At 34.2% G+C, this 22,177-nt stretch overlaps 1 protein-coding gene across 2 annotated transcripts in view; it reads left to right on the top strand.

The window, feature by feature from the left end:
* The first annotated feature begins 9,017 nt into the window (after positions 1-9,017).
* Positions 9,018-22,177, top strand: part of LOC110848981 (homeotic protein proboscipedia) — a 34,347-nt gene continuing 21,187 nt past the window's right edge. The window contains exons 1-2 of one of the 2 annotated variants that reach the window (XM_022096354.2): positions 9,018-10,418; positions 11,500-11,550. In XM_022096354.2, coding sequence (XP_021952046.1) covers positions 10,058-10,418; positions 11,500-11,550 — 412 coding nt within the window. In that variant the 5' untranslated portion in view covers positions 9,018-10,057. Of the gene's footprint in view, positions 10,455-11,499; positions 11,551-22,177 lie in introns of both variants that reach the window. The other variant, XM_035851065.1, reaches the window with a different exon arrangement.

The raw sequence follows: 22,177 nt of genomic DNA, 5'->3' as shown, positions 1-22,177 counted from the left end.
TTCACTATTTTATTTCGGCTTGATTAGTCTACACAATTAGTTCCAAGAGGAGCTGACTTATAAACAAGGCGAGGAGGAAACAGGAGGAGAAGATGCACTCTTAAAAAAGAGGGGGTAACCTAGATTTTATAGAGATAGAGTTTTTTTACCGAAGTTTATGCAGACTTTTTGTTACCAACCTGGTATAAATTTGGATAAATATTTGACACTGAGGGAATTGATGAAGTATTTTGTAAAATACTTTTGATAAATGTTAACAAACTAAAGAGACGCCCTTGATCTGAGTAAGTGCACAGAAATTTGTAAGCTAATTTTCATTAGAATTAGTTGGAAAAGTTTGTAAGTTTAGGGGAATTTACGAATTTTACAACGTTACTAATCTAATACGACATGTGTGAACTGCATATTTATTTCAGCCCTATTTTCGTAAAGTTGGTAAAAGTGTTGGTCGCATTTTAAAAATATTAGTTAAAATTTGACTCCGATATAAAAATTATGTAGAAGTTGGCGATATCGTATGCAAATCTAGATCACATAAATAGCAACTGGGGTGTTCACGGGTTATAATCGAGCCATCAGGCAAACCTGTGGTGTGGACTCAAAAAATAAGGTTCGGGTGGTCTTAATTTTTTAGGTGGACAGAAACTATCCAGTTACTTTTGTGACAAGATATCAATTCATTTCAGACCCCAGAGCAGTAAGAATTTCTGAGATAAGCGTTGAAAACGGCTTGACAGATTTTCACTCTTTTGGCCAGGAAAAACGGCAAACTATGAGAATATTAAATTTTTTCATAAAAAATAGATGGAATAGTTCTCTTAACTTAAAAAATTAAGACAATCCGAGTAATTTTTTTTAGTCCACAGCGTAAGTTTGTCAATTACAGTTCGTGAACAACACAAATCACCTTTTGGATCTTAATTATATAACTCTCACCTTAATTAACTCAAATATTAAATCGGTCGCGTTTCATATACAAAAGAACCAGCACAAAGTTAGTTATTAGTTTTTTTCACTTCAGAAAATAATTCTATCAAAGTTTTCTTCAAACGCGGTTAAAAACAGCCTGGCGGTAGTTTTTAAAAAGTTTTTTTTTCAACCAAAATCTTACATATTCAAGGCACTATTTACAACTTACAATTTTGTGAGTGTGTGCTCCTTCACACCGTAATAAGCATTTTTTTACCTGCAATTTTGTTTCGCTAATTCTGACACCGATTATCAAATCAGTGACGATATATACCTCAGATATCAATTTATATTTCTATAAAAATAAGTTTTGTCGCATTTTATTTTTATGTCAAAAGTTGACTCCGATATAAACTTATGGAACGAATTCGATATTAAATGAAAACATAGATCCTTTGACGAACATTCTTGGCGCAACTTTTACTTATTCTTTACATTTTAGAAAATAATCTCATCCATATTTTTGCATTTTTAAAACCGCTTAAAAATACAGGCGCCTCGCGGGAGTTTTAAAAATTGTATTTTTAATCCTGCTCCTTTTTCACCCTAATATTTCTTAATCAATTAAATTTTTCTATTTATTAAAAATACAAAGTTTATATTGTACCCTACATTTACATATCTTTCCAACTTTTCCCCCAGATTTCTAAGCGTGCCTCCTTCTCCCTCTTTTTTACATATGCAGACTAGGCCCCAAAGAACCGATTTATTTAACTATCATCCCATTTCTTTGGAACAAAATGGAATTTTTAGGGTAAAATAAACATACAAATAACTTCACCAGTTTGTTGTTTGCAGTATGATGTACAATTTACATGAAAAATCGCCATTAAGCCGCTTAGCTTATTCCCTACCCACTCATGCCCTTTCTTTCTTCTTGTTCCCAACAAATTGACGAGAAATAGACTTTTATCCATGGCTTTTTAGACGTAATAACACGTCTAAAAGTCAACCATGTAAACTCTCCCGTCAACAAATAATGACAACCCTTTCAACGAACGAATGGTAAAAAATGAGGTCTAATTGTTGCCCGCAAAATTATAGGTTTCGTTTCAGAAAATATTTAATGGCAGGTCGTCGAAGGAAAAAAACGAGGCAAAATGGGTCAGAAAGTAGTGAGTGAGTCAGGGATCGAATCAACAGTCGCACATTCATCCACCTGCATCATTCCACATCCTTAATCGCATTTTAATATCAGACCAGAGACTAGAAAGCATGGGGAAAAGGGTTGGTTTGGTTTGGTTCCTTGGTTGGGATGCATGCGATACAAGGATTTATTCTCACGGAAGAGTAGGAGAGGGGATCAGCAGGAAGAATGTGGAATTTAAAGCGTGGGGGTGTCATTTTACCCCAGGAAAAATAGTTAGTTTTTGCACTTAATGAGAGAATTTTATAGCGAAAATTTGCTTTAAGGTGGCAGAAATATAATTCAAAAGAGTCGAACTTAAGTAAGAAACGTGCTTTAAGCACACGACGACTTCCAGATGCTCATTAACTATCGATTTTACAAGGTTAATACCCATCTCAAGTTCTAGGACGGGCAGGATTTCCATCATTTTAACAACTTTTGTGTCACAGTACCCCGAAAATTTCAAGCTCAAGCTCTATTTACACTAAAAAATGACCTCTCATACATATCCATTCCTTCCAAATTTCCAACCAAAAAAAATAAATCCTGCCCTTCCCCTTTCCCCCTGCAAAAATCTACCCCCATCTCCCCCGCACAACCCCCTTCATATTTCATCCTCCCCCACATACATACACATTCCTCCTCTCTCCACCATATTTAATTCTGTTAGTTACACACACACATTGTTCCTCTCTGACTTCTTCCTGCGGTTTTACAGAGATCAGTTCAGTTTACATTATGCGAAGAAGTACATAAGTAACTAACTGATTCCTCTTCTTCTCCACCCAAAATACAATACACATCCAAATCCACATCCACGCACACATGTCTCCCAGCGTCGTCGGCGTCCTGCTCCTTAAGTCGAAAATAATTGTTGGTCTCTCTCTCTCTCAGAATTTACTCTCTGTTCTCTCTTCTCGAGGGAAGAAGGAATCTGCATATTATCTCGCGTGATGAGTTGGTTGGTCGTGATGTCGCCATATGTTTACAGACGAGAAGAAGAAGCCATTTGGCTTATGCTAACGAGTAGAGTAAGTCAAGAATTGCTCCCCATTTGTAACTCGGGGAAAGATTCACTTTCTCCGAGAGGCAGAAAGAGAAAGAAATCGGAAATGGGAGAAGAGAGGGCTGAGCCCAAGGCAAGGCACCGGGTGATCCTAAGTTAAAACTGATTCTTTTCTCTCTCCAAGCTCACTCACATCCATTATTTTACAGCAAGTAAGGATTGTTCAGTAGCAGCAAAGACCAAACTATAAAAGTCGCGTCGTGGGATGAAACGACGATCTGTTGTGTAATGTAATATGGTGAGAGAGAGTTTGGGATGCAGATTTATGTAGACAAAAGAGAGAGAGAGAAAGTTGGGTGGGGGCTGTGCGGGGGGAATGTGAAATGGAAATAGGGTGACAAATGAGGGGGGAAGATGAGACGAGGTGAGGTTGGTTGGGTGGGTAGGAGCGTAATTATGGGTGTATGGTTGGCTGACTTTTTCTAAATATTCATGTCCCCACGTTTTATGAACTGGTGAAGAAGACGAAGAAGGTGTCTTATCGCACTCTTCTACACGATTCAGTTCACTTTAATGTCACCATAAATGCTAAAAACATGCGAGACGAGGAGGAGAAAGCGGAAGTGGGTATGTAGAGATGGGAGAGATGTTAAAGAGAGAGAGAGACGAGTGGATGGTGGATCGCTGTGATTTTTGGGCAGATTTAGTTATACGGGATTTGTATGTATGTCTGAGGATTATTGTGAAATTCAGTGGTCAAGTCAAGGGTGGAGAAAGGTTGGATGGTTGGTCAAGGGGTGAAATCTACCCGACTTTTTTAGGAACATTTCAAGATTTAGTTTAGTTTTATTGGTAGAAATTTATTATTTTTTTCACCAAATTTATAATACTTTTGCTATCAATTTTACCATGCGATCAATATGATTGAAATCTATCCGATTCTTTCGTCACATTTTAATATTTCGTTCAGTGTTCTATTATAATGTCATTGGTACAAATTTGGTAATTTTTCGTCACAAAGTTGACCATACTTTTGTCACAATTTGGTAATTTTGTTCAATCAATTTAGTCAGCTTTTTGCTACCAATTTTACCATGCACATCACCTTCGACCTTTCCCATACCACCATCACCACCACTACAAAATTACCCCCCCCCATTTTCCCTTGCCACCATTCCCTTCCCATCCTAACAAAATCTCACTTTCACTCTCTCCTGTCACCCTGTCCTGACCACACATGACCAATCCAACCCCACGGGTGACTGGCTGAGTAGCCAACTATCTATCCTCTTTTTTCCCCACCACCTTATTAGTAACCTGCTCAACCCAACCTAACCTCTGATGTAAGATGCACCGATACGGCGAGATTGATGGGGGTCATCCCAAGATAAACTGGACAGGCCAAATCAGAGTGGACGCCGTCACCTCTAATCGTGATTTACGACCCGGCCGTCATGTCCCTCTTATCAAGACCACCACCACCACGGCTAAAAATAACTCCTCTCTTCTGGCCCAACTTTCCCCGAAAAACCAAATCCTTTTCCACCAATTAACAAGTAGTCGGGGAGCAGTTGAAAGCTAATTGAGAACACGGATGAAATAATTTACTAAGCAAAAACGGAGAGAAACAGGTTAATAAAAATCTGGGAGAGAGGAGAAAGAAGGGGTTATCCTGCATCAGGGGATGTCATCCGTGCATAAAAAAATGAAAAATGGCCATCCCGAGCATGAACATGAATTATGGGCTCAACCTCAAAATCTGCTCGGAGAGGCTTTCTCTTCTCTCCAGTTTCAATTATACCTCTCAAATTCCTCCAGAGGCGATTTCCTAGAGAGAGAAGAGTTTTAACCCCGTGGTAATTTATGTCAGGGGAAGAAATAAACAGGAGAGAGGGCTATTAAAAATTGGGAGCAGAATTTAAGAGGTTAAATTCAAGTGGGGATAAATAAACGGGGTAAAAAGGGTTTGCTTTAGAAAGAAAATTGTGAATTGTTCACGCCGTTAAAAGAAATTTTGCATGGGAAATATCGCAAAAATGAAAGTTTGGCTAAAATTAAATAAACAAGTACATCTTAAAAATTTGCAAGATAAACCTGCGTAAACTTGCCAAAAAATGATATACTTTTGAAATAAAATTTGCGAGTTGTTCTCGTTGCTAAAAAACATTCTGCACTGCATGTCGAAAATTGTAATATGTAGTGAATTGATTAGATAATTCTAGACACAATTGCAAATAATTGAAGAGACATAAACATTACAAATTCGCAAAAGAAATGTGCGTAAACTTGGTAAAAAAAGGATATGATTTTAAAATAGGAAATTGGGAGTTGTTCGCGCCGTTAAAAGAAAGTTTGCACGGTGAACATTTAAAAAATGAATTGTTTAGATGGGTTGGCACAAATACACATAATCTATGAGCAATCAGCCAAGGGATATTCAAAATTCGCGAGATAAGTGTGCTCAAACTTGGCAAAAAGGTATTATTTGTATCTAAAAAATTCAAGTTGTTTGCATCATTAAAAGAATTTTTACATGTGGAATATCTCAAAAATGACTTTATTAGATAAGTTAATTAGATAGTCCATTCCAGAGAAATGGAGTGCGAGCTACTAAAAATTCCCACAGGAAAAGTGCGTAAACTTAGGAAAAAAAGGATATGATTTAGAAATTAAAATTGCGAGTTATTACTGCCGTTAAAAGAAATTTTTGCATGGTGAATATTACAAAAACTAATTGATTAGATAGGTTGCGTCATGTGTAGATGAAGAGAAATAAACAAAGGGATATTTAAAAATTCGCAAGAAAAATGTGCGCAAACTTAGCAAAAAAAGTATGATTTATAAAATAAAATTGGAAGTTGTTCCCGCCTTAAAAGAATTTTTGCATGAATTTGCGCACAAATTAGTTTATTAGATAATTTAATCAAGGTTCAAGTTGCAGAGATGACTAAAGGGAAAAAAATATTGTGATATTAAAAAATGGGAGCAAAATTCGAGAGGTTAAATTCAAGTCGGTATAAATAAAATGGATGAAAAATGCATGCTATAGAAAAATAAAGTTGCGAGGTTGACGCCGTTAACAAAATGTTTTGCTCCGTGAATATTGAAAAAACGAATTGAAAAGATGGGTGACACATCTGCACACAATTGATGAGAAATAAATTAATAAAGGGATATTAAAATTAGCAGGATAAATGTGCCTAAACTTATCAAAAAGGTCGGATTTACAAAAAAAAAATGCGAGTTATTCTCGCCGTTAAAAGAAATTTTACGTGGTGAATATTACAAGAATTAATTGATTAGATGGGATGGTACATATGCATAATGCTAATAATTGATGAGAAATAAACAAAGGGATATTAAAAATTCGGAAGAGAAATGTGCGTAAACTTGGTAAAACAAAAATGTATGATTTTTTTTAAATTGATAGTTATTCGCACTTGTGAAATTTTGTATCATAATTTTGCGAAGTTCACCGGTTACAAATATCCGATTGAATTGGATCGCATAGAATTTTCACGTTTCACAAATTTTGACATATGCATCTTTTTGATCTGTTACAAGTTTTATAATACTCAACACGCTTAATTTATTTTAACGGCATCCAAATCTCACAAAATTTCTTACCTTCATCACCCACCCCCAAACTTAAAACTCGGAAAATGAACAAATCAATGCTCTAAATTATTTTATGTACAAAAATCAATTTTTAACACGATTCTACTCAATCAATCCAGCATCATCTTTTCTTCCCACACTTATTAACAAACTTGCTGAATTTTTCGTTTCCTTAAAAACTTTACATGTACAAAATTCACGCAAATGCAAAAACTAGATCAATTCCGTCAACAAAATAAACACAAACTCATATTTTACTCTAATTTCTTTGACCTTGAAATGCATAATTAACTAAACAACAAGTTCTACATGAATTTTTCGTTTCCTAAAAAAACTTTATCGTGTCATTAGAAAAATTCAAAACTCGAAAAATATATGTAAACTGGACACAAAAACTACAAAAAGTATCATTCAAATAAAAATTGCGTGCTGGTCGCGCCATTAAAAGAAATTCTGAATGGTGAATATTCCTAAATGAATTGACCAGATACGTTGGCATGAGCATGGAGCAGGAGAGAAAATATGAATTTATCAATGTTCAATTTGAAATTTGATACTTGAAATAATTCATTTTTAATCTGCTTTCATTTTTAATTTGAAATTTGAATTTATCAAATGTTTCTGTGCATGGATTTAACTGATGAAAAATAACAAAGGGATATTCATAAACTAAACTCCCCCCTCCATAAAATAAGTACAAACTCGTATTTTTTTACTCATAGATATTTACAAACCCATATTTTACCGTAAGTTTTTTCACACAAAATCCATAATTAACCAAACGACAAGTTCAATGCCACCTTTTCTAAAAAATCATCTCTTCCCCGGAAGTGGAACGAGGACATAAAACAGAAACTGATCTCTCAATATAAACTGTGTCATCCTGCACGAAAGAAGAAAAAGAAGACAAAGAAGAACGGGCTGAAAATGAGTGCATGTCACCATCCTCGGAGATTTAAGCAGAATGCATTTCTTGCCTTCCTTGTTTGCCATCCATCCCATTAAATGACTTAATGCTCCGTCGTCTCAACTTGAACAAAACAACTCACACCCGACCCAACCACCCAGCCCACCATTCTCTCAGACCGACAGCCACATATGTAGGATACAGCTACTTGTATGTACGAATTGTTATTAAGCACCAACTTTTGACTTTGTACATACACGAGGACAAAACATCGGGCCAAAAACGCATTAATTTAGTTTAACTCGACACAAAGACCGACATAACATATGCTGCGAGGACACTCTAAATAATGTGGGGGGAAAATGGTGAGAATGAATAAATGGGCGCGTAATTTAAATTGAGGTACAACAATTACGAACATAATTTACATAAATTTACAAAACTTTACATGCAGATACTCAAATGTTATAAAAACTCTGTAATCTCGACAAAGTAACTATAATGTGGGAATAAATAAAACTTACACCACGATGGTAATGAATAAATGTGCGCGAAATTCGAAGTGAGCTACAAACATTACAGACATAATTTATAGAAGTTTGCATAAATTTACATGAAGGAACTTAAATGTTGTAAAATCTCTGTAAATTTACTGCTATTGGTAGCAAATTCGTGTAATCTATGACCGCTACTCGGTAACAATTTTATCACAAAATTATCAAAATTTATAAAGCAACTATTCAAGTTTTCCAATAATTTGTATGCCCCCACCACCCCCACAATTCTACCCCCTCATTATTTCCAGTGTCCCAAAAATACATCCATCTATGCGTGCCTGCTCTCCACTTCCTGCGTCATACACATTAAACAAAACTTGATTTGCATCCCTTTCCCCCCCAAAAAAAACACTCATTTCCATTTTGTTCCTTCAATTCAAACCAGTTCTGTTCTGTTCTGATTTCACTCGTCTCGTCTACTTTTTTTTCTTCTTCCTACAAACCAAAAGAAGTGACTCCCACACGACCACCGTAACCAGCGTGACCAATCATAATATGGCGTAATATTTCATCCCGTAATAAGAGCCAGCCAGGTAGGCAGGCAGGTGAGGCAGGCAAGCAAGGGGTTGATTTAATTCCTCGTCCACCTCCTCCCTCGCCAATTTTGTGCTGCTGCACCCTCACAAACAACCAACAATTGTCCACCTTAACCACTAAAAAATACACAACATTCACTCACAGGGGTACGTACATATTACTGCGTCTCAATCGTGTGTAACCAACAAAACAAGCACTGTTTCGCCATCCGAGTCGTTGGTTGGGTTGGACTATTCCTCCTCAAGAAGAGATCGGATCAACCCTCTCGGCCCAGTGGGAGACGTGGCAGAAGTGGCTGAGCATCCCCACCACGAAGAGCACATCTCGCTGGTCTGGTCGTCTCGACTTTCTCTCTCTTTTTCAGTTGAAACTCAACACGTGCTTGTTTGGGGTCTGATTTATGTGGTCTGTCTCTCTTGCTCTAAAAAAAGGGAGGAATCGCCCAATAAATAAAGTAAAGTGACCGTCACGTCATAAATAAGAAAGTTGTGAAGAAGGAGAGTTTTGTGGGGTGAAATGTAAGTAAGTAAACGGGAAGGGAAGGGACCAACAAGTTGGCTATAAATTTAGTGGTGTGGTCTGCCTGTGGTGGTGTGTGTGGATGTGTTTGGAGATAGGTTTTGGGTGAAAGTGAGATGGATTTGGGAAGAGAGGGAGGAAAATTGGGCAGTTCGGGGGTGAAAGCTAAGTAATTTTTGGGAGAAAAGAACGGGGTAAAGTTGGGATTTTAATGGGTAGTGTACAACTTTCAGGTTGAAATGAATCCGACTTATTGAGAGAAAGTGAAGTTGTGTGGGATGAGATTGTGTCCAGTTTTGTGGCGACTTTCACCCTGAAACTGTGCTATTTCTTGAGAGAAAGGTGTCTCAGATGGTGTCAAGTTTTTGTATCAACTTTCACCCCAAAACGGTGCGACTTATTAGCACAAAGTGAAATTCGGTCTCAGATTGTTGCCCTTTTTGTATCAACTTTCACCCCGAAACCCTTCAACTTATTGAGAGAAAGTGAAACCGGGTCGTCTCAGATTGTGCCTGTCCCTGTTTTGTGTGAACTTTCACCCCAAAACCTTATGACTTACGGAAAGCAACTTAAATTCGGTCTCAGATTGTGCCCATATCAACTTTCACCCCGAAATCCTTGCCACTTACTGGGAGAAAAGTGTCTCAAATTGTTCCCCACCAACTTTCACCCTGAAATGCAACCTTTCCCGTGAACTTGTGCTCCCTAATTTTCCTCCCCAATTTTTGTTACATTACTTCCTTTCTCCTCGGTGAAAGCTCGAGCAGTTAATCAGTTAACTGCTGCTGCCGTGCAGTAACTCTACTTTTGGCGTAATGATTGACCGTGTGGCCGTGACTTGTTCACCCACTTGGCCACGATCACTTCTCCACCATTCGTCCTCAAGTCCGGCGTCGTCCTCGGTCTTAACGTCGGTCGAGAGCATGGATTCCTTGGAGGGGTTTGACTCCTCTGAATCCGGCTTTATCGCGACACGACCCTCCATCGCGGATTTTATGGCGGCCGTCCCCAACCTGGGGGAGCATCATAATAATAATAATAACATCGCCGGTGGGAATCATGTCAACTCGACGAGTCCGGCAACGCCAAATTCGCTATTTTGTGGTCAAGGTGGCAACATCGGTGGTTCGGCGACGCAGCCAAATAACGCGACCGGAAATACCAGTTCTACCAATGGTATGATGAATATGAACAGTTTTAAGAAAAAATTAGGTAAATTTACGAAAGAAAAGGTGAAGAAGTTGAATTATTTGGAACGGTTTTTGACATGAGAAAGTTGTTTGACAGTATGAGTTTGTGTTTTTTTTTGAAATTTTACAAAATTATGACTTATCGTGGCCAATTTTGAGACAAGAGTTTGCTCCCCATAATAAATCCTTGTGTTTTTTGAAATTCTACAAAACTATGCCCTATTCTGGTCAGTTTTTGAGACAGTCGTTTGTTTCCCGTAATAAATTTACATAATTTTTGAAATTTTACAATATTATGCCGGATTTTGGTCAACTTTTAGTTTGTTCTCTTAATACATTTATGTATTTTTTGACATTTTACCTAATTTGTGCCCTATCGTGGTCAGTTTTTGAGACAGGAGTTCGTTCCCCATAATTTCATATATGAAATTATGGGTTGATAACTTATAGTTTCACCAGATGAGAACTTTCTACTATTGTTGAGTATTAAAGTCGATTTAGAAAAAAATGATTTTCTCAAAATATTACGACAAGTTTAGATGCTTGCGAGGTTCCGTTCAGATTGAAAGCTGCGATTTCAACGGATACTTTTATTAGAAGAGGAAATATATACGCAATTCTTGGTAACTTAATAAAATCTGTAAAATTCGTAAACTTTCAAACTATTACAAATTTTGAAGTGTCCAAATATTGCAATGGGGAATTAGCTTACACATTTTTGTAAACTTCCCCAGATCAAGGGCGTCTTTTTATTTGGTAAAATTTTGTAAAACTATTTTACACAATTCACGAATTTTACAGAGTTATCAAGTACTGCGTGATTTGCCTCATAGAGTATTTCATCTATTATTAAATTCTTTACATAAGTGAATTGTGGTATAAATTTGGATGGTTTTTTGTTACAAAAATTAGTCTCACTTTATATTTTGCTAACTTCAATTTCAATCTGAAGTTTGAATCTCGTAAAGTGAAATCTCCTAAAATACGTGGCTGGACTCCAAATCTAAGAAAGGTTATTGGCTACCAGTCTCACATTTTTTGGTAAAAAAGATTTTCTGACATTTCAGAGTATCCGTGGATGAAAGAGAAAAAGACGACGCGGAAGAACAACCACCAAGGTACGTACGTAATAAATGAACTTGTACACTCTAATAAATTGTAAGGTGGCAATTTATCACAGATTCGGTAATAAATTTATAAATTATTTCCTGCAAAATTATAATTCGTTACGGATCAGTAACCCCCATTTACTAGGAAATTCGATATTTCACTACATATGTATACTGTGACCCAGGAAGACGCTGAAACTATTACCGGTGTTGTAGTTTTTATCAACCGGTAATAAATATTTTGTACCGGTTGGTAAAATTAAAATTTCACAATTAGGATCTCTTTTCAATTCTACAAAAGTAAATATTTTTACCAATTGGTACCTACCAGAAAATATGTACTACCCGGTAAACTCGGTAATTTTTTACCAACCGGTAAACACTATTGTTTACCGGTTGGTAAGAAAATCCAATTTCAGAATTCAAGTTTATTTTAAATTTCACGAAACTCAAGTATCTATTTCTACCAAATCCTACCAAACTCGGTAAAATTACAAAATTATTTAGAGTGTCTTCGGTCTCATCAATAGCATGCCCCCCTCTTTCTTTGCCTCTTTTGTTCACTTTGTCTCAATTTTTCTCCCACTTTTGTCTTCATATTTACGCTTCGCTTCCGACATACTCCAACACCACGTCGTCGAGAGGCAGAGTTGAAGTTGAAGTTCATTCTTAAATTTTGGGAGGAAAATTAATGAATGTCAATATCTTGGAGAGGAAAGGATGTCATTTTTTCTGCCTTGGAAAAAGATAAAAGAAGCTACGAATCCAAAATAAAATGTATGAAATTCCCTGCGGTTTCAGCCCTTTTGTTTTAAGGGTTTCATTCATTTTTAAAAAAAAGAAAGGAAACTTGAGGTAATTTTGTATAAATTTTATTTAAATTCGTTGTCGTGAAAGTTTTAAAAAAGAGATTGGATTTTATTTCACTTGCTGCGTAAACGCCAGTAAAAGGGCAAGTTTTTAAGGCAAATTGTGTACTCTGGATTCTGGATTAGGTAGGATTTTTTAAACGGCATTATAATTTCGATTCCCGGCTGGGTAACAATTTTTGGCATTATTCGGGATTTACGTAGTTGATTTCTAAATAAATTTGGTTTCCACAAGGATAGAAGTAGTGTTAAAATCAAAACAAATTCCTAGTTCGGAATAAAAAAGAACTTTCCATCGTAGGCCAAAAGTGAACTTTCTTTGGTAGGCAACAGTTCGTTACCACCGTAAAAGAAAGTAGAAATTCACAGAAAAAGGCCACAGACAAATATCAGTAAAAGTCCCTATAATGTTACTAATTGCCCTAGTAGCTCAGAGATCAGAGCACTTGACATGAATTCAAGGGAGCCGTGGTTCGATTCCCGGCTGGGTAACAATTTTTGGCATTATTCGGGATTTACGTATTTGATTTCTAAAAAAAGGCATTATAATTGTAATTCAATTAATTTATGCCACAAATGAATTTTTTATTGGAAGAATTTCATAAAAGAATAAACAAATCAAAAATGTGAGTATGAAGTTTCCAAAAAATTGTGGTAAATTGTATTTAAATTTGTTGTCGTAAAATTTTAAAAAAGAAACAGAATTTGATTTCACTTTCTGCGTAAAAGGTCAAGTTTTTAAAGTGTATAAACTGTATAAATTATGCAATCCGAATTATACAGAATTTTGTACACGTTAAATCAATCCAAATCAATTTATGCAAAAAATGAGCTCTATATTTTGAGAAAGGTGAGATTTTAAAGTTGATCTGCATTTTTCCCATGAAATTACAAATCTATGGCAATTATTTAGATATTAATTAATGGAGAAACGAAATTAACTCTTATAAATTCTCTAAAGTTTTAAATTCCTATTTTTTTAACTGAAATCTAATCACGGAGTTTTCTAAAATTACTTTTCAAACTTTTTCCTAAATAACAATACACATTTCTCATTATATTGATCTCAATTCGTTTACAATTGTAATCAAATGATCCAGTAAATCCAATCAGGGGATATATTTAGTTCCAATTCAAATATTTTCATATGCACAAGTGGCACGAAAATGTGACAAGTTGTGTAGTCCAATTCGTTACAAAAATAAAAAGTCATTCCCTTAATCTCTTTAAATTTACGAAAGGTCGTGCACCCATTTTCTTCTACAACAACATTTCCACCAAGGTTAGGATATTGTTACAGTACAGGGTGGTTTGAATGTCTCGCTACAATGGGAAATTTTGCAAAGGGAAAAGTACATAAATCTTATTAGTTATGACGATTTAGAATTGAGATTTTTATTGATTTCTCAGTTCTAATATCATATCAAAACTGATCATGAAATTCTTAAAAGTGCGTAAGCCAATTTTTTGACAATTATTATTAATTATTAAAAATGTTCATACCATCTAGTTTTAATGACATACAATATTTATTTACAAAACGCATAAATATGGCGTGAAAATGGCACAAATTATTACTTATAAAATTTTGATTTATCTAGATAACTAAATTTAAGCCGATTTCTCCTACTTTTTTAAAATTTGTAACAAATTACGAAACTACTGCGTTCATTGCCTCAACACGAAAGCATACCACTTTATACAAACGACTCCAACCAATTTCATCATTACAATTTAGTCCTTTTTATTATTTTCTGGAAAAATACATACACATTTTTTAAGTTCCCGTTGGCCTTAACTTTTATCTATGTGTATCATTGCTTACTTAGTTAGTCGTGATGGGTTTAGGTTCAGATGTGATCAGGTGAGACGAGTAGAACACGGGAAGTTGGATGTGATGTGACTGATTCAGTCATGAGGGTGAACCCGGGTGATTGATGACTACACTTTTTTTGTCTGTCCGCTCTCTCATCCGACCGACCGACTTTCAAAGCCAAAACTAAACGCATCTCTTGCTTACTCGCTCAAGTTTCAGTTTGGTAAAAAAGAAACGATCATCGACACAAAATATTCCTCCCACTGGAAACCTTCGTTCTTTTTGGGGGTGGTTTGGTCTGGTTTTGCTGCAGGATAGAAAAGAAATTCACCCTAGATAAAATACAGCCAGATAATGAAATGCATTTCAAGCCTGGCACGGAGCAGACTTGGTTAGAATTCAATTCGGGGATGATGATTAGACGGAATTTTGGATTGAGGAGAGAAAAGTGGAATAATGATGGAAATTGGGTTTTGTTTTATTTTGGAATTTTGTAATTTTTTGAGATTGTATACATTCTGGTGAAATTTGTTGCTTCTAAATTTACTCAAATGTACGAAATTCTGCAAAAACTTGCCAAAAGATCTGATTGTTGTCATAAATATCCAGAAAATGAAATTCATTTCACGGCTGAAACAGAAGCCTTGGTTAAAAGTGAATTGGATGATGATGATTACATGGAATTTTAGATTTCGGCGAGAGAAAGAAATAGGTTATCGTCTCATTAAAAATTTTTTTTAAGAATTGAATTAAATTTATTGCTTCTATATAGAATCTATATCTATAAACTTTTATCTATATTTATCTATATTATACATAAATTTAAATATACGACTAGTTTCTTGGCCACAAATCTGAGGGATATAAATATACGAAAAATTGAATAAAGTTGTCAAGCGGAGGATTAGTTTGGCATAAAAATATTTATAATTTCAAGCCGCTCCTTTTCAATGCTTGCATTTTATAAAAATATTTTTCTTCTAAATTTAGATGTGTATAATCCCATACAAATTTTAAGAGCTGACTACCTGCATAGTATACCTGTAACTACAAAAAAATATAGAAAGTTTTTAAACGAAAGTATAGTTTCTCATAAAATTTTCATAATTTCAAATCATAATTTCACCTAAGTTCATAATTTTACCTAAGTTTGATCATAGCTTCCATTTTACTCTATTTTTAGAAATTTATCATGAAATCTTTTACATTTAAGTTGAATTGTAAAGTTTGAGTTGGTATTAGAACTCGGTTATAAATCTAAATTTTATTTTATTAATAATATTCATATCCAGCTAATAGTGAATTTAAAAAGTAAAATTTTTTATAATTTAATGCACGCAGAAATTCTATTTTAACTAAATAAAATTTCCAACCCCTTATGTTGAACAATACTTTTCGAATAATTATATGAAACGCATGTTAATCAAATTTCGTAAAAATAACGAAATAATAAAAATTATATAAAATTTCAGCAAATTTTCTAAAAAAAAATGTTTCAAAATTTTCACAAAACGGTATCGATTTTTGTGAACAGTATTTCCAATTTTCTCCAGATTTTCTCGAATCTTTTATCATTTTCTTACTCTCCTCACGGTAAAAGTATTAATATCGGACTTAAACCGCTCCACATTCTTAATTCCCAGTATCATCGTTACATCAAATTTTTGTACTCTTTAATAATATCGCGGCATTTATTTTTTACTCGGGTCGGATTTGACATTATCAATACATTAATTCACATGTGTTTCGCTCAGATTAAAGAGTGAAGTCTCAATCCATTAGAATTTGACAGAAAGAAAGTGCCGAGTCAGTCATTCATCCGTCCGTTCGCCGCTTGTGAAAAGTGTAAAAGGACCATTTATTTATTTTTATTTCGCCCCTGTTTGTTCCCCAACCACGGGTTTTGAGTGAGGGACCCACCGACGGCAAGGGCCCTGCGGGAGGGATGTCACTCAATAATTTTGTGAGTAAATAAAGTCTGAAGTTTGACGGGCATGTTGTAAATCTAGAAAAGTGTTTGATAAATCTGATGTTTTTTAAATTAAAGATTTTTTAAAAATTTTATGAACACCGCTGAAGTATGGAATTTTTTCGGCAAATTTTTAAAATATTGTTGTCAGAAGCTTTGTGAGAAGGGTTGAATTTTAGTTTGCATCTCCTAAATCGCTGATCGGTGAAATTTAAATCGGTGCGTTTTTCAATTAAGCATTTTGTTTTTAATTTTATGAGCGCCGCTGGAATTTGGCATTTTTTCTAAAAAAAATTGAAAATATTGTTGCCAGAAGCCTCGCTATGCTAAATAAGGGTTGATGGGCATCTTGTAAATGTGGTGAAGATGAATCTGATTTTGTTAAGGCCGCTGAAATAAGCATATTTTTCTATAAATTTTAAAACTAAGAAATCTTGCTGTGCACAAGAACGGCAAAAGTTTGATATGTTATCTTGTCATATCGTAAATCGTGAAACACGGGAAGTAAATTTCGAATCTGGTGGGTTTTTTTGAATTAATAAGTTTTTGAGAACTTTATGAATGCCGCTGAAATATGTAAGTTTTTTCTACACATTTTTTATTTTACATGGTTGCAAAAAAGGGATCTATTACGATATTTTATATTAAATAATTCTTTCATTTTTATAAACGCTGTTCAAGTATGCAACTTTTGGTATAAAATTAAAAATGCAGTTTTTTGTTGCCTAGTGAAGTGACACTTGTGTTTAATAATATGAAAAATATTGAAAAATATAAGAATCTAATAGTTTATCTTCAATTAAACAATTCTTTAATTTTATGAGCGCTGTTCAAATGTCCCAGTCAAATCCCTCTTTTTGTCCCAGGCAAGACAAATAATTAGTGATTTAAAAAATCGTAGGCATGACCAGTGTTCGTAAATTTTAAAAAATTACTCAATAAAAAATGCTTACATATACGCCCTTATGTTCATATAAAAATTCAGCTATCTTTATGCTGCACAACTTACACAAAGCTAGTTTAATGTTGAAAAATGTATAGACAAAAATCCTTACTTTAAACGTCGTTCATACACTCTAAAAAATCCGGTAATAAATTCTTAATACCGCGTATTACCGCCTGTGCAGTAAGATTAGGTATTACCACTAGCGGTAGTATGGAAACGCTCTATTACCATTTCTTCCACCAAGTGGTACCAAAGACTACCAGCCTGGTGAAGTTGAGAGTTTAAATTCGTCCACCATCGCGGCAAGGTCTCATGCCAAAATTGGGTTGTTACTGCGCAGTAATAGTAGTATATATCTACCAGCACGGTAAAGTCATATATGTTTACCGCGTGGTAATAAAATTTCTTAGAGTGTAGAATTTGTAAACAATAGATGATCTAAAAATCCATCAGATATTCTTTCGATATTTTGCCATTTACGAGATATGCACACCGAAATTTAGCCCTTGTCATGCGATCCAAAATTACTTATTAGTATTACTAGTATATGTAGGAGCAGGCTTAAAAGTGAGTCGAGCAGAGGTTTTCAAAAGCTCGACTCAAGAAGATCGAAAAGCTCGACTTCGGAAAAGCTCGAAAAAGCTCGACTTAGGAAAGCTCGCATCAGAAAAAGCTCGATTCGCTCAAGCTCGTTCCTGAAGAAGCTCGGCTGGCTCAAACTTGACGTAGGAAAAGCTCGAAAAAAGCTCTGTTCGCTCAACCTCAGTCGAGAACCGGACCGAGCATGAGCAAACTCGGTTCAACTGAGAATTTGGCTCACTTCTAAGCAACCTTATCAGTCAGATATTAGCCTCCTACTTTTAAATGGATGTCATCCCCTCTGTTGGGTCCCCTCATAGAACGAGTTAAAGCTTTCAATCAGCTTCATTCATTGTCACACTGTCATCTTCCTTTTTACACGGCAAACACCTCAATAATCGTCGTCCCATGTGTGACTGGCTCCTCTCAGCGTACAACAACTGCTGTTCTCTTCTCTTCTCTGAGGACAAACAAAGAAGTACAAGAATACAATGATCAGATGAACAGAACAACAAAGTTACAGCGAGAAGAGAGGATTCGTTAACCCTTCGATTTTCCTTGTTACAAGTGCATGCATACAAAATTTGGGAAGATGGATGAGATGTGTTTGCACCCACCCCTCATGATTTGGATGAGAAGACTATTCACGTAAAAAGGGTTGAAATTTCAAAATTGTAGGAAATTTATTCACAATTTGCTAAATATGTAATGGAAATTTTCTTTTTAAACTTGAATTACTATTTTTGTTTGGATTAAATTGAATGAAATTGTGATACATGAATTAGGAAATTTTGTTTTTAATAGAGGGCTGAAATTTGGAAATAGTGAGAAATTTATTATTCACAATTTACTAAATATTTGATAGAAATTTTCGTTTTGAGCTTGAAATACTATTTTAGTTTGGATGAAATTGTGATACGTGGATTAAGAAATGTTGCCAGTCAGTTGTTGTCAGTTGATTGAAATTCGAACATTGTAAGAAATTCTTTCCCCAATTAGGTAGATATTATATTTCATGACTTTTTCAAAAAGCTGAATTACGATAAAAATGGAGAAATTCAGTTCGAAATTTTGAAAATTGGTACGCTCAAAATCTCAATAAAATTGTATTTATTTAAAAATTATTAATATTATTGTACATAAAGGAAAGAATAATTTAATAATTTTATTTGTCTAAGTTGAACATCGATATAAAAAATTCTATGAATTTTTTGATCAAAATTTTGCCTTAGATTGACGTCCCATACATGACTCGTTTATTGTTGTAAAATTTGGATTCAAATTTGAATTCAAATTTGAACAGTATAATCCATAAACTTTTTTAAGTTAAAATAAGCATACGACGATTTTTCATTTGGTTGAAGTTACATGAAATTTGTGATATAAGTGGAGAAATTGAGTTTGAAGTTTTCAAAAAATTGGTAAAACAATTTCAATGAAATTGTATTTATTGGAAAATTGGCTACTTGCTAAACTTGAACATCCATGTAAAAAAATTGTGACTTTTTTGACTTTTCGAAATTTTGTGTTAGGTTGCATAATACCACTTGCTTACCATCGAACCAGGAGTTCGAAATTTTGAAAATTGGGATGTATATAACAATTTCAATAAAATTATATTCATTAACTAAATTATAAATGAAAAATAGTTTCACAAGTTTATTTGCTAAGTTGAACATCGATGTAAAAAAATTTCTGTGTAGCTTATATGAATTTTACGTTAGATGCGCTTTTTGGTTAGTGGGACATTTAATATTTAATGCTAAAAATTCGATACTAAAATTTAAACCCTGTAATTCATAATTTTTGTACGAATTGCGCCCAATGCTATGCCATACTACCTGTTTCGTCTGTCTCACTTGGCTTTCTTTCATTTCATCCCATTTCCAGGGGTGGGCAAATTGTTTTGTAAAAATGCAGGTTATTAAGCTCCGTTCTTGCAAAGAGTTTGAATTTCCAGGGCTGTTACAGCCACAAAAAAAGACGTGAATCTACATACTTTGAGAAGGCAGCAGTCATTAAATAAAAAATTCATGTTTTGTGAAGAAATCAGCTTTTCACAGCGGTCTTGCTACTTTGTTTTTACACTTTGTTTAAGTATTTCGTATGTTATAAATCTTTGCTTACATTTTGTTTTTTGAAGATTATTACAGTATTTTGATAGTGACCAAAAGTTAATTTCTTCAAAACATGAATTTTTATGTTTTTCCCTTGTAAGGACGAAGCTCAAAATGCGCATTTTCGACAAAGTATTTTGCCCACCCTTGTATTTCGTGGTCGTCATCGTCTCCCCTGTTTTTAAGATGAGGCAGCACAATGTATTGAAATCTTGCGACTCTCTCAACCATACAGAATGATAAGGTGGTGGTGGTGGTGATGACGGCAAAAATAGTGAAATCATCGCCATCCCGTATTATTTAAGTTCGCCTTCATGAATGGGCTGGTTGGCAGAGTCTTAAAATAAATAATCTGTTATAAACGGAGGTACAAAAGTAGCGGAAGTGCAGAACAGCAAAAAGTTCGGAAAGTACGAAAGGTAGCAGGACTAATATGCTATTTATTTGGCACGATATTGGGGCAATTCACGCAGTTCTTTGTAACCTTGTAAAATCCGTGAACTTACAAACTGTTAAAAATATTTTTGAGGAAAATTAGCTTACATTTTTTTATAAATTTGCTCAGATCAATGGTGCCTCTTTATTTTGTAAAATGTTGTAAAATTACTGATTTAGCTTTGTATTTTACAAAATTTGCGAAATTTTACAAAGTTGCCAAGAACTTCGTGACTTTCTTTATTATCAAGATCTGATAGTAAAAGATCAAAATATTACATATAGACAAACAGACACATGGACAGACGGACAGTTCTTCACATAAAGTAGCCACCTTAGCCACAATTTGGCTTAAAAGATTCACCATTCTTTCTTCCTTTCTTTCTCGCTAATAAAAGACGGTGACAAAAATATCACCGTCTCAAAGGGACAATTGTAGCTTGTATAATGTAATGCGTGTAATATAATGTTTATCCTCTTTTATTTTACTAAGGTGACATTTTATTTAGGAATTTCATCCTTACTTTCGTGTAAAATGTAATCTAGGATTGACACGAAAAGTTGCGTGAAAGATTTACTTACGAACGAATATTTACCATGTATGAAACCAAATATTTGCAATAGGTACATAAAAAACTTGTATTTTTGTACCTATGAAAATTATATCTTTACATGAATGTCAGATTATAAGAATTAGTATAATTCTTTAATCTCATGTTTCTGAGAGAAAAAACGGACAAATGTCGTATTTAGTTTTATTTAAAACTGAGCAGTTTTAGCGTTCGTTTTGAAAGCAGAAAAAAAACATCCCCAAAGATTAATTTCATGTAGTTTTTAGAGTTTAAAGCTAAATTTTGGTAATTTTAGAATACATTTGATTTCTTAGACTTTATATTTTTGATATTTTGTAAATGCTAGCTCGTCAAGAAATAATTATATATTTTTAAAATATTAGTATTTTTTCGTCTTACGTTTTTGAAAAAGGAAACATAAAAATTTTGATTTTATTGTGTAAATATTTACGCCGATATTGATAAATATGAAAATTTATGTAAGTACAGTATAATTCAGATTAAGAATTTTCTTCAAGCTCAGATTTAGTTAATTTATAGCGTTTAGTTTATCAAATTTACAAAACTACAAAGACAAATCAAGTAAACATTTCACAAACAACATATAATTCATGGTACTCTGCGAGTAAAAGGCACAATTTTGACGATTGCAGAGGAAATTTTATTGTACAGATATAATACAAAGTTGTAACTTTTTAGTAATTTTGGCAAATTGTTACGCCGAATGTTAGAAAATAAATAAGGTTTATATATTACTAATTTTGACCAGATGTGTTTGATCCAGTCTTTATTTTGTTTGTGCTAATTTTCAACCCTCCAAACTGTAATTAACTGTAACAAATGCGTCCCTCTAAAAAAAATAAGGAAAATTTGTAAAAATTTTTAAAATCCCACCAGACGCTTATAATTTTGGTCGCGTTAAAAAATATGGATTATTTTCTGAAGTGAAAAAAACAAGTAAAATTTGTGCCAGCAAAAATTTCGAAATTCATGAAATGGATAAAATTTTGAAGACGTTATACTCTTTGAGGGACCTAGATTTAATTTTCATATTTAATAACTCTTTCAATATTTTTATATCGGAGTCATACTGCCAAATTATTTATATAATCGGCAAAAACTTTACCAAGTTTTACCAACTTTTTGCGAAAACCAGGGGTTTCTTCTGAATTACAGAGCCAGACTTGACGACCTTTTACCGTTGTGCTGTCCAAGCTCGTTGTAAAATTTTATTTATAACACGAGTCAAACTTCAAAAATGAATTGATTTGTCAATACAAATAATGTAACCGCTTTATTTATTAGTTTTCTACTAAAATTTTCTATTATCGTT

This window comes from Folsomia candida, unplaced genomic scaffold (assembly GCF_002217175.1).
Source record: "Folsomia candida strain VU population unplaced genomic scaffold, ASM221717v1 Fcan01_Sc004, whole genome shotgun sequence".
Taxonomy (NCBI): Eukaryota; Metazoa; Arthropoda; class Collembola; order Entomobryomorpha; family Isotomidae; genus Folsomia; species Folsomia candida.
The sequence above is the reverse complement of the archived record's forward strand: the minus strand, read 5'-3'. Positions and strand labels throughout refer to the sequence as shown.